The sequence below is a fragment of the Meleagris gallopavo genome, chromosome 6 (assembly GCF_905368555.1).
Source record: "Meleagris gallopavo chromosome 6, MGAL_WU_HG_1.1, whole genome shotgun sequence".
Lineage (NCBI taxonomy): Eukaryota > Metazoa > Chordata > Aves > Galliformes > Phasianidae > Meleagris > Meleagris gallopavo.
This window is the reverse complement of record NC_139409.1, coordinates 19,048,993-19,076,624: the sequence shown is the minus strand read 5'-3', so window position 1 is coordinate 19,076,624 and position 27,632 is coordinate 19,048,993. Positions and strand designations below refer to the sequence as shown.

At 40.1% G+C, this 27,632-nt stretch overlaps 1 protein-coding gene across 5 annotated transcripts in view; it reads left to right on the top strand.

Annotated features, from left to right (window-relative positions):
* CACNB2 (calcium voltage-gated channel auxiliary subunit beta 2) overlaps nucleotides 1–27,632 on the top strand; it is a 222,020-nt gene that overhangs the window by 106,379 nt on the left and 88,009 nt on the right. Inside the window, exon 1 of one of the 5 annotated variants that reach the window (XM_085227306.1) lies at nucleotides 20,376–20,658. The exons of the other annotated variants lie outside the window; for them this stretch is intronic. Within the exon in view, the coding sequence (XP_085083432.1) occupies nucleotides 20,626–20,658 (33 nt within the window). The 5' untranslated portion in view covers nucleotides 20,376–20,625. Of the gene's footprint in view, nucleotides 1–20,375; nucleotides 20,659–27,632 lie in introns of those variants that run through there. 5 annotated transcript variants of the gene reach the window in all.

The following is a 27,632-nucleotide window of genomic DNA, read 5'->3' as shown; positions in this document are numbered from 1 at the left end:
CTACGCTGTATTCTGAAAGTGAAACTTTTCAAACAAAATACTGAAATTCTCTATGCGACTTCGTTTAATAGGAAGTGCACTGTCTACTATTACTTCTGCTTATGGGCAAAATCAAGTTTAAAAGCAGTGTATGTCACGTACTTGGCTCTTGGAGAATATTAAGGAAGTAATCATGGGAAATAAATGAATTAGAGAGGAAAATGAAATAATGCTATCTGCTGAAGTCTCTGCAGAGATAATGTGACCTGGGCAGTTCCACCATCATGGGCTGTCCCTCTGCTGCCTGCTTTGTGGTGGAAAGCACTGCTTAATGCTCTGAGAAAACTCCTCCCCATAACCTGGTATTTGACAGTACAAACATTCATAGTGACCTATGTAGTTTAATAGAAATGTACACCAATTCTTTGCATGTCTTTTGTTTTTTCTTTTTTTCCTCTAAGTACACTCCTTTAAAGACTACTTAAACAAAACAGAGCTTTTTATTTTACCAGAGAAACAGGTAAGTTAGCCCTTGTTCAAAAAACCAGCACCAGAGTTAAGAAAGAACCACATAAAAGCAATGAAAAGGAAATTTTAAGCATATTTAACACCAGCCCCCTTTCCTGGAATTCTTTCAAGACTTTGCAGGCATCTCAACCCTGAAGCCTTAGGGGCAGCTTAGACCCCACCATGTATCCTCAGAGTTAAGTTTCAATTCAAAATTAGCCTTTGAACTAACTTTGGAAGCTGAAAAACTCAGTGTGCATATCCTTTTCTTCTCTATTTCTCCCCTTCATGTGTTAATTTGGCACTTGACATAAAATATACTGTATCAGCTCAGATGAAAGACTTACCTAAGTTACGAGCAGTAGCCAGGAGCAGAATAAGAGAAATACAAGCAAAAAGTAAGTGTGTAATGATGCTTTCCACAGTATGGTTTATTCTCCGTGGAGTTTGAAAGAACTGCAATGGTAGTACTATATTTAAGGTTTATTTAATATGCATTTGCTGGCTCTGTATATATTTGTGTTGCATCTGTTTAGATTTAGTCATGTTGAAAGCTCATGACATATTTTACGTGGCTTAAAAAGACTTGAAAAGATTTGAGAAGCCTTGCAAGGGGATCTCACTGCTGTCAAGTACCCTGATGTATATGTAAATGGGAAAGGAGAGGGGTGTGCCCCTAAATCTTTTTGTTCTTGGGTATTGAGAAGATAAATTATTGTATTGTGAAGCTATATAGAATGTTAGTGATGAGCATCTCAGAAAATTCGAAGAATAACACTATCTTCAGAGCAATGAAGGAGACCTGGGGCCCAAACACTGAGGAGAACAAAGAGAGCAAATATATAAAGTAGCCCCTCAGTAAACAGTCTCCTTGCTGAAAAGTGTAGGAGCTCTGTGGAAATCAAAGTATGATTAGGTAGGCAAGGAGAAGAGAATTCAATTAAAGCTGAGCAAATGCTTGATTGCTTTGTTTTACGGTCTTGATAATCTTATTTTAAAGTAAGCTCTATGTATAATATATTTTAATTTAACCTTGCTATGAATGTGTTTTTTTGTCATACTTCTGGTTTATAAGAAAAAAAATTATAGGTTTTTTTTCCTTTGATTTTCTTTTGTTTTTTACTGAGTTACATTCTATTTTCTTGAGCCTATATATAAATCTTAATTGACAAGTAATTGCTTTCCTAATCCATTGTTGAGCTGTGAGTTGCAAAGTCCAGTTCCTTTTAGATACGGGTGTGGAGATTGCTTTTGTAGCAGTGTCTGAGAAGGATCACTGGAAATTCTGAATTCTGGTCAAATTAGCTTTAACTCCTATCAGTATAAAAAGATAATCTCACATATTTGTGTAGTGTTCCGTGGTAAACATTTTTTGCAACAGTGAATTTGAAATAATAGTATGAAGTTAGAGTGAATGCACTTTCATTTCATTGATAAATGTTTTAAAAGTAACTTTGAAATATATTTATTTGTAGTCACTTTAAGATATTGTTGTACTGGCCTATTCTTGATAAACTCTTATAGGATGGAATCTGAAGAGTGCCCCCGATTCACAGGAGCCTGTGCACCTTTCTGAGTAGTAGTTCTGGCTCATCTAGTATTCAGGAAGACAAAGGCACATTTTTTTTTATTTTTATTTTTTTTCTGTAATAGTAATAGGGAGCTCTTAAGAAGGTTTTAGTGATAATCCTCTTAATATGTTATTGTTTGTGCAGTTACAAGAATGTATATAGGTATTCCTTTCGTGATATTTTGTTGCTGATAGATAAAAAAACATATCAACAAGAAGCAGTAAATGCTCTTCACTAGGGGAAAAGCTAAAAAGAAACTGTATAGCAGTTCATCATACTTCTCAGTCATCACATCAAATAACAGACTGTTGTATGAGGAGTTTCTGTTGATTTGCAGCAGTTCCTTCCAACTTCAACCTGGAGCTACACATTCACTGATGCATATTCACTCACATATTGACAATTGCTTGATTTGGGGTACAGCGTGCTAGTTTGGCTTTCGTACCTTAGATTTAGGTCACTTTGCCATCTCCAGTGCAAGATCACAGTTGAGTCTAGAATTTGTACAGTATAGCGAGTAATATAAGGAAGGTTACTGACCTTGGACCTTCCCCTTCCAGTAGTTCTAGCTGTGGCAACAATGGTCTGCTGTGGCTTTTATCCCCTGTGCAGAGTTGGATGTGAATTTACAGAGCACAGGAATAAAAAATGCATTAGAATGCATTTAAGATATACGTTTCAGAAGATTGCAGTATGTTTCATTATTTTCTGGGACAATATGTACTGTATAATCAGTTGAGCAGAATCGCATATCAGTCCTACTCTTGTGAAACACATGGTTCTTTTAAACAGGAATGAGTATGTGCATGCAGCAATTGTGTCTGTTTGAACTTGCATAGTAGAAATGGGCCCCAGATGTTGCAGTTATGTAATGGCCTAATCTAAAGCCAAGCAAAGAGAGCCTTGTGGGCTTCATATCATGCCAATAAGAACATTTTCAGGGAATTAACATTGAAGGAGATTGCAGTGAGCTAACATTGTAGCTATTGTATAAAATCCATATGTATGTGTGGAGGGCGTGCCTTTATTCACTGCGGTTGGAGTTAAATTTATACTTTGGGGGAGGAGGAAAATGTGACATGAATTATCTCTAATAAAAGGAATACTTCCTTTAGCTGTTAAATACAACCGTGTGTATCTTATGACCGTCTTTTTTTTTTTCTTTTTTTTTTTTTCCTGTCTATTTCATTAGATGTTACTCAAGTCTTACTTGAGTGGGGGAGAATATTTATTAATGTTGTAAGTGTGAGATACTCATTTAAAAGTAGATCTCTTCTGTATTTCTGAACTCAAGGAGCATTAAATTGCCTAGCTCTTGCTATGCATTACAAAACAGAAATTAAACTCACAAGGTTCTTTGTGTGGGATCTTCACGTCAGGGCACTTAAAAGATGACTGAGGAATCTCAATAACATGAATTTGTCTTTTGAGAGGCTGTGCAAGATTGGTGAGGTGCCTGATGGCTGAATAAAACCTAATGTGGTCTCTCAGATAACCAAAGCAATGTAAGTGCAATTTCTACCTTTAAAATGCAAAGAAAAGGAGAAACAGAAGAGTCCTTGTGATTATACTAGGTGTAGACATGTGGGTTGACAAGCTATCGTGCTTTACCTAGTCATGCATTTACCCATCAGCAAATGCCGCAAAACATAATCCACAATGAGGCAGAATTACAATAAATGGTCTTAATTCGTTTGCCATATGCTAAGAGTGCCCACATGTTCACATATGGATCAGTTGATGCACATTAATTAGAAGATGAGAAAAATTACTCATGTCTAAGCTTTTGTTACTTCTGAGATGTTGCCTGTTGTGATCAGTAGCAAGTCAACAAGACTTGTCAACAAGAACTTTCTTAGACAGGTACCTTCTTTTCAGTTTGGGATGGAAAGAGAACCCAGATACATTGCTTTGGTAAAAAAAAAAAAAAAAACAACAATAACAAAAAAAAAAAAAACAAACCAGAACAACAACAACAAAAAACTACTTCTACTGACTCGTGCTTCTTAGCATTTATAGTCCAAAGATGTTGTTAAATTTCATAAGTTGTATTTAAAATGGATTGAGACTATTAACGAAAACACTGTGTGAGTACAGAGTATTGATACCTTTTGTTCAAGCCACTTTTCCAAAGTGCCATAAACAATAAAGGAAAGTAGTCATTGAATATTCCTATCTTAATATTTTTATGTACTTGACTGAAGGTACCATTTCCTTTTGTTCTAAGGCACTTTAATTAGTTTGTAAGGAAATGCACAGCTCTTAAACAGCCCTCATGCCTCTCAGGTGACAGCTCACCCTCTGGAGCAAGAAGGGACAGAAGTCACCTGGCATTGTCTTCACTCTGGTTTTGTGATAGTCAGAGCTGTGACAGGCAGCTCAGAAGTTCTGTTGTTGTTCTGTTTTCCTGTTGCTGGTTTTAAAAAGAAGTTTCTATTCTATGCCTAGAGGATTTAGAAACTTCATGATCATTACCAGGGATTTTCCCTGTTACTGTGTCTGCAGTTTGAGTCATCTTTTTACAGTGTTTTCTAGTGAAAAGTTATTTTGTTTCTATGTTGCAGAGCCAAAATTTGCCACGATGGGAGCCCAGTTTTGAAAGCTTGGTTTCAGTATTCTGGAGAACTTACTGAAAGAATACGTGGCTCTGGAATTGGGGCTGCCCTGTGCTATCTCTGATATTCCAGCTGGGACTGTGGTTGTGTATTATTCAGTTCTGATTAGCTCAAGGTATTTGTGTCCCATAGAGTGTGTTAAGTTCTCGAGGATATTAATTTTACCAAGAAGCAAGCTCAGTGATTGTACTGTAAAAAAAGTTATTAATACGGTGTTGCATCAGAAATTGCTATACTTCTCACTGCCTTCTGATACTGTAATTGCTGAAGTTTATTGTTCGCTTCTTTTTGCCAACACTAGTGGCTTCAGCATTTCCAGTTTCATAAAGCATCTTATATGGAAATCAGATTATGCTACACAACCACTTGTCAATGTTCAATTTTTCATTTTCTTGCTTAATCTTTTTGTAGAAATATCTATTTCATGAGGAAGAAGTATTTGGCTTTCATCACAAATACATGCAAAGTTTCTACTGATGTAATTTAATTTGCCATCTGAGCATCTAGTATGAATATTGGCATCTGAAACTTTGGGAAAGTTTTAACAACATGAATGATCATGGACAAACCAAAACCTCCTCTTAGAATTGTTAAGGACGTGGTAAATAGTTGTTCTAAATAAATAAATAATACACATTTTCACTGATTTATTTTTTTGCAGGGGGGCAGGAAGATAACTTTGTATTGACATTGCTACACCTTATAAACATATGTGTAAGGACCTATTAATATAACTGGAAGCCAGTCTGAAGTTTTTGTTAATATATATATATGTGTGTGTGTCTCAGTTCTTGAGAGATGAGCAAGTGTCCCTCTCCAGCTACCTTCAGCTTCACAGTCTGCTTACATAGTCAGTGTTAAGGGGTTGGCAATAGCAAATGTTTTCAGCTCTCACAGCCCAGTTTTGACTTGATGGGACTTTGCTTCTCTAGTGTGCATATAAAAAAAAACCTCTATACATAACCTGAGAAGTTTTCCCAGCTCATTGAGCAGCTGTAGCCTCCCCTATGTTTGCTCTTGGTGTTGCTCTCCATAGTCGCTGCACTACCACTTACTGTCCCAGTGACAGCAGGGCAGGAAGCTGCTGCTCTGCAGTTCTTTCTCCATAGCACCCCCTTCTCATTGCACCCTGTGCCTTATTCCTCTTCTCCATACGTTCAGAAGCATTTACACCGTACTTTTAATTTAAGCCAGTTGGCCCTAATCTTGCAAAGTCTTAGACTCGCTAAAGCCAATAATGGTAAACATGAGAGTTTCACTGATGATTTGAGTGGACCAGTGTACCATTATGGTGAATGACTATTTTATTTTGAATTGTTTTTAGGATGGTTGTTTTTATAAGCCTCTGGGGTTGAGGTTTATTTGAGTAGATCTTCCATCTTTATTGTGGTCAAGCTTAATTTTTCTTTCACAGGGGAGATTTCCATCCTGCGTTAAGATTTCCAACTTGCCTAATAATTCTGTTCAGAAAGAGGACAAAAATTAAAATCAAACCCATAGCCATAAACAGAAAGAAATATGCTTTTTGCATTTGGACGCTTCTCCGTGATTTGCTCCCGGCTGCAAAGCCAGCTGCATGTTAACAGGAGGCCATGCGTGCTGCAAGGCATGCATCTGAGTTTAATAAAATGTTGTGTTACTCCAGCAAGTGTGCAGGCTTCTTTCCCAAAGCGGCTGACGTCGCTTGGAGCACAGAACCCTCCCACTCTTCCTTGCTAATTGATGGTGACGGGCTCTCCGCTGAGCTGTAACCTAACATAGGAACTGAATCAGATCAACAGCTGAGAGAAGTCTCCAGCAAACAGGATCGCCTCATGTAGGCAAAAGCTTGGTGCTTTAAGCCAGGCCTGAAAAGGAGAAGGAGCCAGTGATGGTTCACGTAGGCTGATGTGCTGAAGTTTTGGCAGCGTGCTGCTCAGTTGGGGAGGTTTTGCTGCTGGAGGACACGTCGCTGCAGGGGGGCTGGCCTGCACAGAGCACGGCTGGCATGCTCGACAGACGCCCGATGGCTCCGCAGGCTGAGCTCGGTGCACCGGGGGTAAGCATATGCTGCAGGAGCCAGGCCAGATGCTGGGGAGCAACTGAATTTAGAAATGAAACATACAGACTGGCTAGCAAATTAACTTAATTACAGTTAAAATGTTTCACTTTGCTCTCATCTAGCCATGCTTAAGTGGTGTTGAAAAATGTGTCTGCCTTACAGCGGAAGTCCAAATGATACCTTTGAGTTTTCTATGTTTTGGTTGTTGGTTTTTGTTGTTTGTTGTTGTTGGCTGTTTTTTTTTTTTGTTTTTTTTTTTTTTTTTTTTTTTTTTTAATTAAACAGACACTGAATTGCTGACGCTGAAAAACAGCAAATGCTGGAGGTGAGGGGAAGTGAAAGCCTGTGCAGGTGGCTGCTGCCACCAGTGCTCCTATCTGTAGTCCTGTTAACCACAGCTGAAACAAAGTATCTCGCTATTCTGTGTTCTTAAGATAGTGCTAAATGATTGTTTTCTTCTCAATATGAGAGCAATGGGACTCTCTACTGGCAACACTTTGAAGTACATTCTCTTCCCAGGCACACATGGTGTGCTCTATTTTCTGCTTTGGGCTGAACTGTACTGCTCTCAGGAGTTTTGGCATGGCAGCATCTTATCAGGCGTGTTTCCCCTGGTGCCAGGGGGTGATGGGAGCAGGTCTACTGGCTTCAGCTGAGCTTCTGCAATAAAATGTAAATAACAAAGATGTTTGAAAAGTTGTACTTGAGTGTACTTTCTTTTCCTACTTTTGCTGTAGGAAGTAGAGAATGGAGATTAAAAGAGTATAAATAACGTATTTCCATAAGAGTAAAAATAAACTTCATCCAAATGCTTGGCTTAAGCTTGATCTCTGCAAGGTTTGAATATGGTTGTGGAGAAGCAGCACACCAGGGGCATGAGAGTCGCTTTGCTGTTACTCTGACACTGCTCAGGTGCAGAACATCTTGTAGAATGGCTGCTGTCTATCTCTCTCCTACAAGGAAACCGTGTTTGGATCAATCCTTTCAGGGGACTGGATCTGGTCTTGTTCAATATCTTCGTTGATGGCCTTGATGAGGGGATACTGTCCACTCTCAGTAAGCACACCAATGATACAAAGCTGGGAGGAGTGGCTGACACACTGGAAGGCAGTGCTGCCATTCAGCAAGACCTGGACAGACTGGAGAGCTGGGCAGTGATAAATCAGATGAGCTTTAACAAAGCAAGTGCAGAGTCTTGTATTTGGGAAGGAATAACTGCAGGTATCAGTACAGACTGAGACATGACCTGCTGGAGAGGAGCTCTGTGGAGAAGGACCTGGGTGTCCTGAGGGACATGTTGGCCAGCAGTTTGCCCTGGTGGCCAAGAAGGACAATGGGATCCTGGAGTGCATTAAAAGGAGCATGGCCAGCCAGAGGGAGGTGATCTCACCCTCTATCTGCCCTGGTCAGGCCTCACCTGAAGTACTGTATCCAGTTCTGGGTCCTCTGGTATAAAAAGACAGAGATCTCCTGGAGAGAGTCCAGCAGAGGGTCACAAAGATTATAAAGGTCCTGGAGCATCTCTCTTATGAGGAAAGGCTGAGTGAACTGAATCTGTTCAGCCTTAAAAAAAAAAAAAAAAAAAAAAAAAAAAAGACTCAGAGGTGGTCTTATTAATGTTTATAAATATCTTAAGTGTGGAGTCAAGGAGATATAGCCAGCCTCTTTTCAGCAGTCTGTGGGGACATGTCAAGGGGAAATGGCCATAAACTTGAGCATAGGAAGTTCTGCAACAATATGTAAAGGAAATTTTTCTTAGTAAGGGTGACAGAGTACTGGAACAGGCTGCCCGGAGAGGTTGTGGAGTCTCCTTCTCTGGAGATATTAAAAACTCACCTGGACACCTACTTGTGCAGCCTGCTGTAGGGAGCCTCCTTTGGAAGGGGGTTGGATTCGATGATCTCTGGAGGTCCCTTTCAGCCCCTACAATTCTGTGATTCTGTGATTCTTTCTCTGGATGATTTGTGGATCTTCAGTTGAGCAGCTGAATAGCTATTGCTCACTTTCCTTCTGTCTACCTGTTGGCAACTGTTCTTTACTCCAATTTAAAATCTGCTCCTATGTTTGGGAGGTGGGAGGGATTAAGTTATCCCCACAGCTCATCATCATGGTCCATCAACACATTCAGTATGTTTTAGAAGTATGAAGTATTTTAGAAGCTATGAAGCATGAAGGTATACAACTACCAGCTACAGCTGAAGTGGACTTGTTTTCAGTGTGGATGTTCAAAATAGTGAAAAGCAGGAATTATGTTCATACGTACAGCTGCCTGCAGCATTTTTTGATGTTGTTAGCCTAGTTAGATGCTTAACTCTTTAGGCTTTAATATGTGTATTTTCCAATCAGTTCTTAGAGTTCTGATAAATTAGAGTGTTTTGGCATTTGCTGACAATCCCATTGCAATTTCCAATGGGGAAAAAATTGAGATAATATACATATTTTATTTTTATGAGGGAAAAGGGCTTAAAGTAAAAAAGAAATATAATTTAAATTGTAAAGTATTTCTTCTCTGAAAATAGCTTATCTGTTTTCAGAATTTAGCACTAGCAGTGTCCGTGCAGAATTTTCCTTTTTCCTTCTATTGGCTGTCAAATAATGCCATCAAGATAGAGGTGAGTTTGGTACATCTGGGCTATAGAGTAAAATGTACCTTTTCCCTGATATCACAATGTGAAGAAGCCCAGGCTCTGTCTGGGATAGTCATAAAGGTCCTGTGGAAGGAGGGCATGGTGATGCCATAAAGCTGTGCTGAGGATGTGCAGGTCTTGGGGGGCAAAAAAGGCTGGTTAGGGAAAATGGAAAGGAATAACATTTGGCTGAAAGGATTCTGTGCATTTCTGCTTTGTGACAGGCCCTCAGAAAGGGGAATGGTCAGGGGAAAGAAAAAGAAAAAAGGGGAAAAAAAAAGTTTCATGTGCGCAGCTTGATGTGCACAGCTGAACAAATGGCCAATTCTTCTGTCAGCATCGTGGCTGAGGACCCTTCTTTTCACGTCTGAACGAGGTGCTATGAGATACGGTTTAGTAGCTTGGTGGGTAGTAGTGGTGACAGGAGGATGGTTGGACTAGCTGATCTTGTAGGTCCTTTCCAACCTTGCGATTCTATGATTCTATGTTCTCTCAGTTTCTCTCCTAGTTTTCAGATGTGCTGTGAGGGGAAGAAAATGTGGCTGGTGTGAATTTTGGCTGTAGTTGCTCACTGTTCAAAAGGATTTTACAGGAAGCTATGTTTGAAAATTGGTTTGTTGTTAGCAGTAACAGTTCTCAAACATTATGTCATTGAAAAAAAGAGTAGTTTAGATGGCTGAGTGGAAAGTAATAGGAAGATTGGGAAGATTGAAAGAGAGATCAGCCTGAGAGCTTTCTCTTTCATATTTTTTGACATGTGTAATTAAGTAAAGTTCTTACTGGTGATAACTCTTTAATGACAGATAACCCTTCTAATAAGTTGACTGCTAAGATGTTCCAGCCAATTAAAATGTTACAGTAAAACAAAATAAAATAATACTTCCTGTCTGACTGCTGACATATTTTCACCAACACCGCAGACTTATGACATAAAACCCTACAATATGCAAACTTCTGCCAGAAAACTATGAGCACATCAGGTGCACAAATCCCTTATAGTCTACTGAAGCTGTCACCTGCATAGCACGTGAGGTGAGGACACTAAAAAGTGACATCTGTCTTTTTGCCACAGCCAATTTACCCTGATGTCCATGAATTTAGCTTTTCAGCGCTGGTGAATATATACTTTGTTTTTACTATTATTATTATTAATAATAATAATAATTTAATTTATTTTTTTTAATTCAAATTGCAGTGAACAAGTCTGGAATTTTGTAAAATGAAAGAGGTTTTGATATTTTCTTACAAAGATGAACAATACAGAAATGAAATATTAAAAAGGGTGTGAAAGAAGCGGAAGTAAAAGACCCTTAAAATTCTCTTGCATTGGGGTATATTTTTGGTAGGCTTTTAAATCACTGGGCTGCTCCATTTTACAGTGACTTTTTGGTATGGGCCAAAATACAGATGTATTTGTGAAAATATTTTTCCATATCATATATGCATATAGATTGATTGATTGATTGATTGATTTTGGCCATGTTTTATTACTGGTCCTTACAGCCAATTGCTAGAAGTAGAAATCTTTGTGCTCCACTGGTGCCGCATGTATGCTGCATTAAAATCTGGGGGTTATATAATGCTTGCAGTAGCTTAACAGCAACCAATGTTTGTGAAAGAGATGGTTTGAAAAATATACATTTTTACCTTGCTGATCATGCAGCATCTTATATTTAAACAAGCTGCTGAGTATTAAAGCGCATGGACAGTCTTTGTATAACAGCTCTGATGTTTAGGTTGGTTTCCTAGACAAGCTTTATGCAATCCCACTTTCCATCTGTTAGCTGTGCTTCTCAGTAACTTCAGTCCAATGGCCAATTTAGATCAGCCTTGCAGAGGTCTCGGAGCTTCGGAGACCTTGGGGCTGGCTGGAGCTGCTACTTGCTCTGCATGCCAGTGTTTGAGTTGAGGCACGCTCTGGGGATCCACTGGCATCCAGCAGGTAGCACCCAGCTGGCTGATTAGCGTGGATTTAACTCCAGAGTAACTGAACCTGTGCCTCTTGTTCAACCAGCAACTGGTGGGAAGTTTGGTGAGGGGAGGGGAGCCAAGTGTGCAGAGCATGTGGTGTGTAGGGAAAAAGGGAATGAGCTGAACGTATTGTGGAGGTGTGTGTGGGAAATCAGGCTTTGTTACTTTCTGCTGTTCACAAAACAACTTGTTTTTCTGCAGCTTGTCATTAATGATACATTGCATTTTGCAGTTGTTTGGTAGATATAAATTTCTATTTTTTTCTTCTTGAATATTTTGAGGCTGCTGAAAGGATGCTGACAGATTGACAAGTTAGGACATTCATCATTTAAAAATTATTAGCTTGTTAGTAAACAGTATTTTTAGACTATTAATATCAGAAAATATATCATTTTCAAGTCTGCTGGCAATTTTGGGTGAAAGCTGAATTTCATTTTGAATGGGTTCCTGCTGATCCAGGGGATCACTTGCATTACAGTAGTCGTAACTTGGTATCTTCTCAGTCTGGCACAGTCCTCAGTGAGGCACATGGCATTTCACTTGTATTTGGTCAAAGCCTTTCTTCACAAATTTGTGTGATTCAACCATACATAGACTTTGTTTTCCACCTCACGATGACCTGTGATTTTGCTTATTTATTTAAGCTCTATGCTGACTAATTTTAATTTGAAAGTTTCCAGTTGTTGCTTTTCTTTCTTGGTTATATTTGCATATACTTTATTGTTATATAATAATAAAATATGCTTATCTTTTCTGATTTCTAATAACGTAACAATTAAAAAAAACCACGTCATTTGATGATTTGAAAGAGTAATCTCTTCAGTATTTGCCTTATATAAACTAATGGATTTCTTACATAACGTATTGCATTTTAGAAAAGCATCACTTGAAATCTAAGTATTACTTTTCAGCATATACCCAGTTCATTTGTAAACAGTATCACTAGGGTATATGAGAAAGCACCAAGTGCTTAATGAGGTAACAGTTTCAGGAGCTCATGCCACAGTGGAGTGCTATAAAATTCAATTTCAATCCAAGGATTTTGAGAAATTTTTGCTGGTTTTTAAGGAAATTGGTGAGTTCCCGGTACACTGGGATATTTTTGGCCTCCTTATTTTCTGGCTGGATATTTTCTGTTAAGAAACTGTGACCAGCTTCTATTGTGCTTTCAAATGAATCGCTGAACTTCATTACACACAATTTGTATAGACTTAAAAACTAGCATTGTAATAGCAGAAATCGTTCATTTCAGAAGGAGAATCCTAAAGTTTCTGAACAGAAGTGCTTGAGATAATTGTTTCCTTAAGTTTTAAAAGTAACTATCTGCATTGATGCTGGCTTACTGTAAATCTATTCAGATCACGTCATGCACAACACAATAAATATTCAGTTTTCTGATTATAAGAGAGGAGAAGTTATTGTAGCTTGGAATTAAAATACTGTTTTTTAGTAGGTCACAATCACACTGAGATGAATAATTACGGATTTGATTGGAGTTCTTACTATGTTAGTCACTTCTTGTGGCTGTAAATCAATTGACCCATAAATATTTTTTACTCAGGAGGACCTTCTCAGTGACTTAAGGAGTCCTCACCCAACTCACAGTAGAGTCATGTGTCTGATACTGGAAACGGTGTAGGGTTGTCTGCTGAATCACCAGTGGAATCACCTTGAAAACTCACCCAGCAGAAAGTCTGAAGGGTCAGGGTCCTGGAGCTGAGAAGGCAAGCCTGACTAAGTCTGAGGTGCATATCCTGGTCTTGATGCAGGAGCTCTCAGCAATGTCGGCACTGAGGAACCAAGCTGTTTGGAGCATGCATTTGTTTTTTGTCATGATCTGATTGTGAACTGTAGCAACAGAGAACTAGAAAAAAAGTGTCAAGCAGAAAAATGACATTCAGGCTCCAGCACTGCTGGCAAGATTTCTGTTGTTTAAAGTGGGCAGGGTAGTGAGACTATGAGTTTACTACCTGCTATGTTTCATCAGGGGAGTGCTGAAAATGCCTTTGTCACATGTTGCATTAGTTCTGTGCAAGGAATAACTCAGCTGTTCTTATCACCTCCATTGCTCTACTGACTCCTGGCTCCACATAGCAAACAGACTACTTCTGAGAGAGCTTCCACTGCAACACACTAGGGTTATAGTTATGGCTCCTGTTAGCAAGGGCTGTGCTTCTGGCTCCTTGCTCATTAAATTCAAATATGTTCCTGCACTGCCAGGTGACACCCATACCCAGAGGTGCAAGAAGTCGTTAGAGCAGCAGCTGTCTAAATGCCCCTTAATTCCTATTCTGAGCTCTGAAGTAGCTCTCAAACAATACAGTCCTTTCTACTGGTGGGAGTTGTTCCAGCTTTGCATTGCTTCAAAACTCATTTCACTGGAGCTTGTTAAATTGTGAGGACTGGCTTGTACCAGAAATTAAGCATAATTAATAAAGCTTCTAAAGTTGCCAAAAATGCAAGCATGAGAAAAATTGCATGTTTCAAACATGAGGAACTTGAGATTTGAAAAAATGATGAGGCAAAGAAACCACAACATTTGGTGAGAATCAAGAACTCAACTGATGGAAATGTGCAATGATGGCTTGTGCATAAACAGAAGTAGTATGCCACAGTGCCTCCTGTGGCCTGCTGTTACAGCTCTGCTGATCAGATATACTTTCACTTCTGAAATCATAACAGAATGCAGAATTATCAATAGCTCACATTTTACAAAGACTCTTATAGATATAGTTTTGAGATATGATTGGACTTCATACGTGAATTAGTACTTCATTCAAAAAATCAGAACGGTTTTAAAGACCATGCATTAAACCTTTCCACTGGGAAGTATTAATTGATAAACCAATATCATGAGTGCCCATAGGACAATCTGTATCTGGAGCCTAATTTTCAGGATGTGGAGATGTGGACAGAGATAGTTAATATCTATGGCAGTTCCTGGTGGCTTCTGTACAGTTACAAGCCAAAAGGATTTCCCTAGTTGCTCTTCAGTCACCAGCCCTGGGATATCAGTGGCTGGCAATCATCACACTGCTGGTGGCACTTTGACATTACAGCATGCCCAGGAGCAGGCACATTCTGCATGTGAGAGTTTTCAACTCATTTCTCTGAGATTAAATCCCAGTGTTAATTTGAAGTATTATTTGGTGTAGCAGGTCAGCAGCATGTAGTGGTGACATTAAAGTTTTGAATTACTAAATTTTCAGTGGAAATCTGTATTTTCTAGAGAATGTTTGCCATCAAGGCTATTTTTTCCAAGTTTTTCCAAGATTTTATGTATTTTTCTTCAAAGATTTGTTCTATTGTTTCTGTTCCTAGTGATCAAAAGCATTTGCAGTTTTCTTTCTTGAAATTAGTAACTACAGTAAAATGAACATTATCTTTGTTTTAATCTTAAAGGTATTATTTCTTTTAAAAGTAAGTATTGATGATTTATTTTTTTTTTCCCAGCCACTTAAAGCACTGAAAAAACTATCAGCTGTTCAGAAATATTTGGCTACTCTCAGTTGCAGGCTATTTGAGTGAAGGACTTACACTAGCAAGGGCATGTTCACCATTTACTTGCTGTTTTGGTTTGTCCCCATTCTCTGTGCTTCACAGCTGCAAGACTGCAAACTGTTTTTCCTATGACTGCACTATGTTTAAAAAGAAACAAACACAAAACCAAACCCATACAAGAAAATCTTGCTCGCAAATGGGAACAATCACCTGTGGATGGATCTCCCAACTTGATGGCTCCTTTCCACTATCAGAGTGATATGAAGGATCCATAATAAAGCAGGCAAAATGGTATCAAACCTTTGTCTGACACTCATTGTCGTTTGGGTTAAGTGTTTTAACTGCAAGGATGGCAGCCACTTGCAGCCTGTTCTTTCTGTGAGAACATGCTCCTGTTATCTTTCAGTGCAGGAGGAGATAGCATGTGCCCCTACCGTATGTATATCTGCAAGATGAGAAGTCTAGTCTGTTAATGTTATCACTGCTGTATCCTGAAATAGAAAACTGCAGGCAGATTGGATTGTGTTAGAGAATGGTAACCATAATAACCAACAACAATCTGCAAATGATAAGCAGCTTCAGTGTTTAAAAATAAAATATAAATAGCTTTCTAATAGTTGCATGTGCATACCTTAAGATTTTACTGCTCCTTAAATTGAAGGTTGTTTTGAGGATCACAGATTTGACATTTATATTAAGGAGATCTTCAATTAGTTGACATTGTTTTGTTATATACCTATATGAAATTGAATTTTGTCAAATGAAATGTTACTTCTTCCCTTTCTCAGATGCACACCATATGTAGAGACAGATTACAAACATCCTACATGATGTATGGACTTCTTTGTAAGAAGATGAATTTTAAATTCATAGCTAGATATACAAACAGTACATTCAGAAAAGAAATTCAGTCTGTTGCAGTTAAATGCAGAGCATCTCTGTGATTTGGAGTTTGCACCATTTTCTAAGATGCTTCCCAATGCTTCTGAAATGAAAATCTAGGAAAAACAATATTGAGTAAACCTTTCAATAGTTGTAAACCATACATTTTCGGAGAGATGCTTTAAAAAGAAAAGAAGGTCTCATTCCTCCACATAAATTTACTTACAGATAGGAAGAGCTAGCAGGAGCCTGAGGAACTCAAACTGAATTCCTTACTGATTGCAACAAGTTCTGAGCCTTCACTGTAACAGCGTGGTGCTGTGCTCAATCACAGCTCTTCTCGGCCAGTTTGTTTTCAGTCTCCCTTGCTGAGACACTCCTGCCATTTCCATAAAATACTTGGATACTTCTTAAAAAACAATCTCATTTCCTCTAACTACAGGGACACTGTGATTACTCATGTAGTTCATTCGAAGTGTAGCTATAGGAATTGAAGAATACCCATTCTTCAAAATATGCCTAAGGAGCAAGAAAGCTCAGGCTTCAGATTCTTTTGGTAGTCCTTGCAGCCTGGAATGCCAACTGGAGTGCATCAACGGAGTGGTGACCAGGAGAGAGAGGGAAGAGATTGTCTTCCTCTGCTCCACCCTCAGGGGGCCCCAGCTGCAGCACTGCATCCAGGTCTGGGGTCCCCAACACAAGAGTTCTACTCTTGTAAGCTAAATTTCATAGAAAAAAAAAAATGAAAAAATTACTTGCTTTTTGCCCAATTTAAGTAATGTGGTTAAGCAGCTATTCAGTATTGATGTGGGAGAGGTTAGTTTGGAAGTTGGGTAGTTGAAGAGAAAGAGCTCTCACTTTTTGGTCTCATATGAAAGTTTTCTGGTGTTTTCTGCCTCAGGTATATGAAAAGCATAAATAGGAGTACTGCCAAAATTCCTTTAAGAATAAATCACTCCTTATGTTTACAAGCAAATTCTTGTTGCTTGTTGTGCAAAAGAAACTTGTATGCTGTTGATGCTCTTCACTGAGACCTGAATGTGAATCTGGATTAAGTAAGAGTCAATTGCTTACCATTAGAGTTCTTGAAGGAAAAAATAGTTGTTACTGTTGGATGCAAGTTGAAAGATTCTTGTTTATCAAGGAGCGTCTGTTTAGTCTATTAACCTTGACAACCGTGTCTGCAGTTTTTTCTGTTTGTTTTCCCAAAGGCACTAAGATGAGGTAGTATGATATACAGAGTTATTTTTAGTGTAGACAGTTCATAGTTATGCTTAAAAGATATAGGTCAGAGTTTAAATACTAGAGGTAAAAGCTGTCCTAGACAGTTTGAAAAGTCAATATGTTTAATCTTTGAAAATTAAAACTGAGGGGTGGAATCACTAAAATATCAACATGAACTAGATATTTTTTATTTAAGTTTGTTATGGCTTCACAGACTTCCTGAGGTAAGAAGGCACCTCTGGAAACAGTCTGGCCTAAACACCTCCTGGGAGCAGGATCAGTTAGGGCTGGCCATGTCCAGGTGGCTACTGAATGTTTCCAAAGATAGATAGAGACTCTACAATCTCCCAGGGAAACCTGTCCTGGTGCTCAGTCACCTGCACAGTAAAAGAAATTATTTTTTTTCCTGTATTTAAATGGAATTTCTTACATTTCAGTCTATGGCTATTGCTTCTTGCCCTTTCACTGAGAATCACTTAGTCCAGCTCTGTCGTCTTTACTCACTCCTATCAGGTATTATTATACATGAATGGATTTGTATGTAAGGAAAAAAATTGCAGAAATGATCAGAGCAAACAGTTCACGTCCATTGACACACCTACACCTGTGCTTTCTTGCTTTTGGTAACAGATGTTTTATATTGCTATTGCTGTCCTGGATGCTGTGGATAAGTAGACTATAAGCAATTGTGCATATTAGAAAGCTTAAGAGGTGACTCATTTAATTCTTGTGATTTACTCCTCATTTCAAACTGAAGTCTTGACTCTCATGATCAAACATCTAGGCAGTTCTTTTTCCATTAGTGTGAAATCTAGTTCTTAAAACGAAGACTGGATCAAATTGAGTTTGCATAGCTCTTTGTCACATCTTCAATTATGTGTCCTGCCTGAAAGTACCAATGGAGGAGAGGATCAATTCTACCTTGCAGCAGAGTCCTTAGCTTTGTTTCTCTCTCTCTCTTATTTATTTATTTATCCCCCTCCCCCAGATCTGTTGTGCTTTTGGTGCTTCCTGCATTAATCCCAGCTCTGTTGCTATCCTGAAATTGCTTTCCTGCTGAAGTCTCCATCCTAGAGAATTTTTGGTAGTCTCTAAGTGCTTGGTCAGCCAGTTCTGCCTGGGCATCCCAGCCCTGGGTCAGCATCTTTCTGCCCTGCTCCTTGCTTACCACTTAGCTTTAGGCTAGTCAGATAGCCTACTTGTTCCTGTGCAGATTTTTCCAAATCTTATTGCATTCTGTGCTTACCTTGAACTGCTTTATAGCCCAATCTTATTTTGTGTCTCCTGACCTGGCTTTTAGTGTCTTGTTAATTTAGGTCATGCTGCTTCCTTCTTGTCCTGATGGCCTTCCCATTCACACCACTTCTGCAGTCCGATTGCTCTTTCCAGTCTACTCCTCTTCCCCATTTCCATCACTGTCCTTACTCTTTCTGCACAAATCCTGAGATTTTTCATCTGTACTGCCTTACTGCAAGGATCAGCACCAGCGAGATGCTGTTGTCCAAGTGCAGGCCAGCCCCATGCCACCCTGAACCACTGTAGAAAGGATGCACAGAGAAAGTCCACCGCTGGTGCTTAGCCGAGAATGGAGCATAGGTCATTCAGAAGTTGTTATAAGTTTAAATTGCCTCAATTGGGTATGACACTTTTGCAGACTTTAATTCTTGAACCATAAAAGCTATACACAGATTTGCTTTCTGAAGCCCTAAGATAGACTTGGGTACCTGTCACGATGTTTCAATTCAAGAGAGCAATGAGCAATTCAGCTTATTTACCGTCCAAGCTGCCAGACTCTGGCTGCTTGTGCTGTCTGTAGTGAGAATTGCTTGTGACATGTAAGTCACTTATAGTGACAGTCTGAATAAAGTCCTTCATCTGTACTGAGTGTATGTGAACTGCAGTCCCCCTGACTATGGTTTTGTATTCATGCCCAAAGTACAGAAGCTGATGAAACTGTTCAAAGATGATCACTTGATTTTTAGTACACAGAAAACAATATGCTTACCTTATTGATGATATTAGAAGCAGCTGTGACAGTCCTGCTGGTTTTATTTGTTGTTTTTTGTTGTTGTTTTGCTTTGTTTTGTTTTGTTTTTCCTTTCCAATTGCCCATAAGTGCTCTATGAGACAAGCAAAGTAATGGGTGATGACACTGGTTTTCTTAGTATTGACAGGTGTGGTTTCACATAAAGAAGCTGTGCAGTACAACTCAGACCATTATGTTCAGACTAATAAGTGTATGTAACCGCACTCTTTCAACATCAGTAATGGCAACTGTCTTGGGTGAGTGACTTGCATTCCATTAGCAGTGTCTTGTAGAAATGGTGTGTGCTTTATTTACTTGGTGAGAACACAATATTATGATATTATTTGTTTGAAGCATAATTTGCAATTGATGTAATGTGAAGTGACCACTTTAGCTGACAGATTAAACTACTGCTATTTTGTAAGCATATGGCTGGAAGATAGTGAAGTAAAATTAAACTGTTCTGATATCTAGTCTGCTCTTTCCAAGAGTATATAACTTGGTTTTAACTCTGCTTTTAGAATACGTACGATAACTTAAACCGTGATTCATGAATCACATCACCGATAGTCTGCAGAGGACCAAAGGTCTGTTGTGACGGAGGAGGCAGGCTGAGAGAAGCGTGCTGTAACTCACGCAAGGGAGCGGAGATAGGTGAGATCTATTTGAAATAAGGGGAGGGGGTGGGGGAGGAGGCACAGGCAGAATGTTTATAGTATATTTGAACTGCATCCCTGTTGAACAGGGAGGATGTCTTTTCTTAGAGAACTCTTGTCCTCTTTTCTTTGCGGAACGCAAGAAGTTGAGCAGCACAAACTGTTTTTCAGTGCTGTGTATGTCCATGTCATTGTATATTGTTATACTACTATGACTATAGATAGATAGGGGCAACTACACGCACATTTTATTCATACGCACTCACGATACTGATATGTGCTTATGCTCTGTTGGTGGCTGTCCTGCTGTGATGCGGTACGCTGTGCCGGATCTGTTTCCCACAGCGGGAGGTTTGTGGGCACAGGTATTGTGTTACCTACTTGCATTGTGCCATTGCAGATTGTGTTGCACTGCGTTTCACTGGCAGGGCAGCCTGGAATTAATCGGCAGAAGGGAGCAATGAAGTGAGGAAACATAGCAAAGGAAAACAATCCCAGAATTATTCTGTAGAGTAGTGGGATGGCTCCATGTCATCCCGCAGAGCTACTGGAGGAGTAAGGGATACGCTTCGGTGTGCTGGGCAATTTCGGGCTCCAGCAGCCTGCTTCGGAGCGCGCCGGCGTTGCCCGGAGTGCCGCACCGGACGGCGTCTCGCTCGGTCGTGAGGCGATGAGGCGGCGCGGCGGGGCCCGGCCGCGGCCTCCCGCTCTCCCCGTCCCGGCGGCGGGCTCGGCGGGCTCCCGGCAGCCAATCAGCGCGGCGCCAGCGACACGCGGGGGGCAGTGCAGCCCGGCCCCGCTCGGTCCCGCCGCTCGCCCTGCCCCGCGTCCCGCCGCCTCCCCGCCGCTCGCATCCGCGGGGTTTGGTTCGGTGAGGGGAGCGGTACTTCAGCGGCAGTTGGGGCGTGGGAAGCCGGGAGCGGAGCTGCGCGGCGCTGCGGAGCGCGCCTGGCTGAGGGGACAAGTTGGAGATGCGGGGGGAAATCGCACCTTAGGCGGATCGGACACTCCGGGCTGGTGCGGCGATGTACCTCTTCGGCAGCGAGGACTACGAGGCGGTAAGACACGTCCCCCGAGATGGTCGTGGGGTTTTAATCTTTAATCGTTATTTTCACTTTATAAATTTCTCAGAATTGTGGTCAGCTTTGAATGCCAGCCAGTACTCTGCTTCCTGTAGTCCAACTTTGGTGTTCACCAACGTGATTGCTTTTAAACGTGACGTTTTTCTGCAAGTTCTCCATGCAGTGGGACATTGGTTGCTAGGTTGGACTGAATTTCTGCTCCTTGTCACGCTGATGGCACTGAGGTGGTACTGAAAGCATTCAGATGCTGGGTGTGATGAGCTGACACAGGCTTCGGGCAAGCCAAAACCCTGCTTCTAAATAATTCGGAATTATTCTTTGAATTGTAGACAAACTACGCATAGGTTACAGGATTGAACTCAATTGTAGGTTGTGGGGATGCTGCCAAGTCGTTTCTTTTGTCCAGTTCCAAACATGTCACAGCAGTGTAATGTAGCGTCCATTGCAAGAGCCAGCTTAAAAAAAAACCCATAGCACATTCCAATTAGAATCTGACATTGCTTACTTCAGTATTTGCGTAAAATGACACTCTGAAGAAGTTGTTGATGAGAGGGAAACCACAAATTACTCCGTGTTTTTGCATGTTATTGGTATCCGACATCAGAGCTTACAGCCCAATCCCCAAGTGCTGTGCTGTGAGCGGACGGATGGATCCTTCCACCCACACACAGCTCATGACAGAGACCTGAGGAGCTCCAGGGAGAAGCAAAGGGAGCAACAGAAATGTTATGAACTTTTCTATAGGAAATCAGGATAAATTCTGCATATTAAAAACGGTGCGTTCTTTGCATATAACTTGCAAATGTTTTATTTTGGTTACCGATGTTCTCTGAATGTGAAAGTACTTTTCCTGGCATTCTGGGTTCTTCAACACATTTCAAGGAATTAATTGAGTTACTCTGGATTTTTTTCCCCGTGTTTTTTTTTTAATGGCAAACAGCTATGTTTGTGGAATGCTGGAAACATGGAAGAAGTTGTTGAAGAAAAGAATTTAAACGCAGCTGTCTGCACATGGAGCTCATTGTGTGTGTGTGTGTGTGTGAGTTGCACCAACTTTCACAAACTGAGCAGGGAAATGGAGAAGAATGTAGTTTCTCCAAAGCAGTAAACAACACAGTGTTGCAGTAATTGATTTTGAACTATTAATTAATTGCTTTTAAAAATTGACAACTGACAGCGAGTTTTCAACTATAAGCTATTAATAGACTATATATTGTTTTAATTCACTGCATCATTGTAGCTGTATCGTAAAGCATTGCCAATCAGTATTCATAGTTTTTGAGGGTTTTTTTTTTTGTTTATTTTTGGGGGGTTTTTTGGTACTGTCTGTACATACCACTGCACCTTTTATGGTTACTTATTGCTTTGTAAGGGGACAGAAATCTGTAAGTCTGAAATACTGAAGTACCTGGAGAGTCACCTGGATGGCTGCAGCATGGTTTTGGACTCCCATGCATCTCTCAGTCTCATCTCCTGGTACTCACTATCTCAATTTTTTAGAAAACATTGAGGCATTCTGTCATTGAAAATAGTTTCATGTGTAAGTCATTTCTCTCAGGCAGGTGGGACATCTCACTCCAGTCCCCCTACTGAATAGTTAAGCTAGGTGGAATGGCGTCAATTGGGAAATGAATTGTGTAGGCTTGGGGGTGCACATATGTTTGTTTTTCCTTCAAAATCTATGCTGGTCCTTGAAACCAAAGTGCATCACTTTTCTCAAACAAAAGGTTTCATTAAGTCCAACCCAACATATCACCTTTATATTTCCTTTTATGCAAAATCATGCAGAGGAAAATAGGGGTGTGCTTTTTTTGATGTTATTTTGGCAGACAAACATACCAAGATGCTTGCTTTACTCAGTGATAAGAACGTATTAAGCTATTCTTAAAATCACCAAAAATAGAAGAGTTGGGCTATGAGATCTTGAAGAACAGTTTTATTGTTCAATAAAACCTAGAATCAATGGAAAACTTCTTTGTTAAAATGTGTAGTTCATGAAGCCATATGCTCTGTACTGTGGAAAAGGCATTTGTTTTATCTTCCCACACGATTACTTATGAGTCACTGCAGGACAATGTCAGTGAAAAGAGTGACAGTGAAGATTCTCAGGACTTCATCTGAAGTTCTTGATTAATTTCACCCAGTTTCAAACAGCGTGAGACATTCTAGCTGTGAATATAAACTGTGATTCTTATCCTAGAAAGGTGATCACTTATAAAATTAAACATGATTAAAATATCTCTTAAAGAATTTCAAGAGAGTTCTCTTAAGAACCCCATCTTTAAATGGAGAAACTCTTTGATCACTTTATACATTTCATTTGCACATCTATGTGTGCACACATATACAGAAGCATGAGCAAACATGAGCACACATATACATGTCATGTATATGTCACATGTGGAGTGACATTCCAACTCAATTAAATTTATCAGTGAAGCTCTATAGCCTGGCACAACCAAGTTTTGCGTGTACTGTCCTCTTTGGTTTTCCTTTATTCCAGTGCCTAATCAAACATGCATTACTAGTTTTTCTGGGTGCGCCGTAAGTCTGACAGCACCAGTACTCAATTTGTGTGTCATTTCCAGCAAAACTTGGTTAACAAAGGCAATATTCCTTAAGGGTCAATTAGCAAAAGACAGTACTGTGGTTTAGGACCACTCAATAGTCAGAAAAATTCCTCATTTTCACAACATAGTAAGAAATGATGTATTTCAAATCGTATTGAAACCATGTAGCCGTAGTTCTCTCCTGTCTGAATGATATTTTGCATGAAAGTTTGGGCTTGGGATATTAAATGTGTTTGACGCTATTTTAGCACTTTAGGTAGTTTCTTATTAACCTCTTAAGAACTGGTGGAATTAACATATTTTGTGCCACATACCAGGAAATGCTGAGGTGTTTAAGTATACTAAACAACTTTATTTTATGAATAGAAGAATCCAAAAAAAGCTATAGGTTGAGGCATCTCATTTGTGGTTATAGCTTGTTAGTGTTGGGATTTTTCCGTTTGTTTGCAAAATAAACCACTTGAAACAGAACAGAATTGGAGACCTTCATAGAAAACAAGAAGTGGGTGCTCTTCTCATGCTCGGCGTTCAACTCCCAAAGCATCCACAGTTTACCTCAGGTGGCCTTCTTAGCCAACGTGTAATGTGTGAGGGAAGTGTAGGGTTGTGCTTGCGTTTCTGGGAGGATTGCCTGGTTCTCCTGTGCCCCCTGGCCCAACAGGTCATTTCGCATAGCCACAGATGCTCTGTTCCTGTTCTCCTAAGTCAGCTTTGCATGGGCTGCAGATCAACAGCAGCACTGTCTTCCTGCTGCCTTTCCAAAGCCCTTGGGTTTTGGTGTGCAAGCCAGGCAGTGCCTTGTCATTATCAGGGCCAGGCCATCTTGCTGTCTCACCTGTATCCCTTCTGGCAGCCCTCCATGGGAGAACTATTTGGCTCCTCTAGTAGAATGATCAGACACCAGTACGATAAGTGTAAGATTAACTAGGATTTCTTCTGACGGTAAACTGGCTGTTGGAAAGGTTTGTTGTAGGAGAGTATTTCTGAAGTAGGGATGACTTTTCTTGGCAAGTGCTCACTTAATGAAAGTCACTGTATTTCCTTTACTCTTGCTTTCAAATGTTCTTTCTGAGGTCTGTCAGTTGAACTTATATATGTAGCAATGCCTTATTTACGTGCAAGTCCTCACTCAATTTATGGCCAATCTAAAGTGACGGACAAAGGTAAGGATATGTGCTAGTTTAGGAGGAAGCATATGGTCTGGGAGAGGATTTAACTCCTCAAAACTGCAGTTCATTTTATCCTCCAAAATACCCGCAGTTGAGATAAAATGCTGATACTTGAATTTACAGTTTAAAATACTCCTCCTTCCCCCTTAATAGCATTTACCCCTTGGACACAATTTAGTCAAGGAGGTTTGAACTGCATGTGTTGAACTTCTTCCTAAGAAATGATATACATGCAAATTTCACCTTTAACCTCAGAAATAGAGTAAATAGTAATAGTCTGTTGCTACAACAGGAGTTGTCTGGGAGGAACATAGAATGTGATCATACTTTTAGGAAGTAATACCTGATTTAATTGAAGAAACTCAAAACTTGGCTCTCAAACTTTTACTCTTTATAGATTTTTCTCTTCCCAAGTATCCTTAGGAAAAATAGAAAACCTCTTTATAGTTTCTGTGAATTGTTTGTGATGTCCGGAGCAAATATTTTTGTTGCTTGTAAATCTAGCATTTGTCACTTGTATTCTCCAGGCAAAAGTTTTGAAGTTGTCTATTTAAATAAAATCTTCAGTTCCCTGGAGTTTGCTTATGTCCTTTTGCAGGATGGAGTACTTTGCATTGAATATTAAAGATGATGCTGACAGATGCCAGTTACACTTCTGGCTCCTGCAGGGCAGCCTTATCTGCTAAAAAGTATGAAAATCTGTCTGCTAAATTTCTAAAGGACAGTAAGATCTTGAAGCATTCAAATAACATTCAAGTCTGAGAAGACTTCCTTTTTAAGTGCTATTAGTGAATCAAACCTTGATTGTGTTTGCAGTAAGCATGCTGCTTGTAGGGCTGTAAGAAGGAGAAAAGCCCTCATCTATTTTAGACACTTACTACTGTAAGTCCTAGAAATCAGCAGGGTGAACACATTGATGTGTTTTCAGTGTTTATTCTGAGTCATTGCTACTTACCTTATTTCATAAACTGAATAAAGGGAGAAAAGATAATTAGAGTGTTGTTAAGATTCAAAGGAGTCATGTTTAAGTGTTTAGCAATGGCATTTTTTTTTGAATCATATTGCAGGAAGACTATGTCTAAAAATCGTAAATCAGAATTAATTGATTTGAGAAACGCTCTGACTTGAATTGCAAATGTAGTTCTGCAAATTACCTGTGGCAGAACACTGCAAATAATAAACCAGAAGATTTTGGAATAACTTTTATTTGTTTATCTTAGTTCAGTCTAAGGCAACATCTCATGCTGTGTTGAGAAGAATAACTTCTGAGACAATCAATTGGGAGTGTAACTTGAAGTGCAGATGTGTAAGGTTGTGCTTTGTCCATGCTCAGATGAATCATTTAGCATTTGGATTCTCTGCGTTTAAACTGCAGATGATATTTGATTATCTCCTAGTAATGATAGAGGCTTAACCTGTTAAAAGTGAAAAGTTGCTTTAAAAAATGCTGCTTTTACATGTCAAAAATGGTACTATATGATTAATTTTCAACTACAGATGTTGTATGCGCATACTAGGAATGGAGTTAGTCGTGTAAAAAAGATTGTATTGCAAGAAGTGCACTGTGTGAAGGGCATGTGTGCTCACATCCAGAGCTGATGTGGGGTTATGAGTCACCTTATCAGCCCTTTGCCTGTGGATCCTCCACAGCAGCCAAAAGCAGAAACAGTACAGTTTTTTTTCCAAATTGGAAGAGCAAGGGTCATTCTGTATGACATCATTCTCCATAGCTAGCATGGAGACGTCTCAGCTAGAGACTCAAGACTTTGCATGTGAGCCCCAGGATTCCCTTGAGGGAAGCTGGGAAGAGCAGCGGGCTCCAACCCTGTATTGGAGCAGCTCCTGCAATGGCATCAGTTGGGACAGCAAAACACTGGGGAGGAAAACCTTAATAAAGTTAATGTATAGAAAGATCTTGGTCACTAATGCGTTGCTCTCCAGCATGCTTTCCAGTTAGTGATCTGTGCAACTGCACTGAAAGTAGTTTTTCTCCCCTGAATTATACTGGCGTTTATGCTCCTGTAGTGTCTGTGCATCCAAGGTAGATTATTTTTAATAATATAATGTTACTGTTTGATCTTCATATACATTTTCTTGTCACTTTTCATTAATTTGAGTCTCAGTGACTGAGTATGGAGGCTTTTTGGCTAGTGGCGGCATACTGGAAGGATTTATGTTGTACTGCAGCAGCTGCCCCGAGAGATTGTGGAGTCTCCTTCTCCGGAGATATTCAAGACCCGTCTGGATGCTTTCCTGCGTGACCTACTGTAGGGAACCTTCTTTAGCAGGAGGTTGGACTAGGTGATCCCCAGAGGTCCCTTCCAACCCCTTTCATTCCGTGATTCTGTGATGCTACACCTGGCCTATCCCTCCATCCATCTCCGGCAGAGGACAGGCAAGAGCAGTGTGGGAGTTGTGTGAAGGCTGCCTTGAGACACTGAGCTGGTCATGGTGTTACGTGCAGGTCCTTCAGCTGTATCTCAGCCTTACACCACATGCAGCATTGCTTGCACAGTGTGTTGCCCTGGCTGTGCTGTGCACTCTGAAACTAAACCTGAGTATCCCACTTCAGGAACTATCTTCTAAAACCAGATGTTTCTGACAGAAAATTGTGAGGCAAATTGATAGCTACAATTTAACCCAGAGTCTTCCATAGCAAATGATTGCTTAGTGGTGCCTGAAGGCAATGGCAGAAGGGAGTGAGCATACCTCTTGCTGTTGAAATGGGACACAAGTATCTCACTGGGACTGAGAACCAGATTCATAACTGAGGCACACATAGGAAAGCGCCCTGTGAAATAAAGCAAGGTGAAATGATTTCTGGAATTTAGAAGCCAGCCACACTGACCAGCTCCAAGTGATCCAATGTCAAGGGAGAAGCTGAGTTCTGTTTATGGAGTAGAGGGTATGAGATCAGGAAAGTGGCTGGATTGGCAGGACTAATGCAGTTCTCTCATGAATATGGAAAAAAAAAAATCAAACCAAGATATTTACAAATTTCACATGCACATAGCATGGGTTAGTGTCCTTACGTTGCTACTGTAGGTTCCTCCTTTGCTTCTCACCTTCCTCTCCCATCTTGTAGTATGTGCTGGTGGGGAAAAAAGACCCGAGGGCGGAGATGAGTGCAGAGCCCTATCTCTGCATTCCCTCCACCAAAATGCTCCAAGTAGTGCTGTACCTCTTGTGTCATCCTCCATTCTGAGACAGC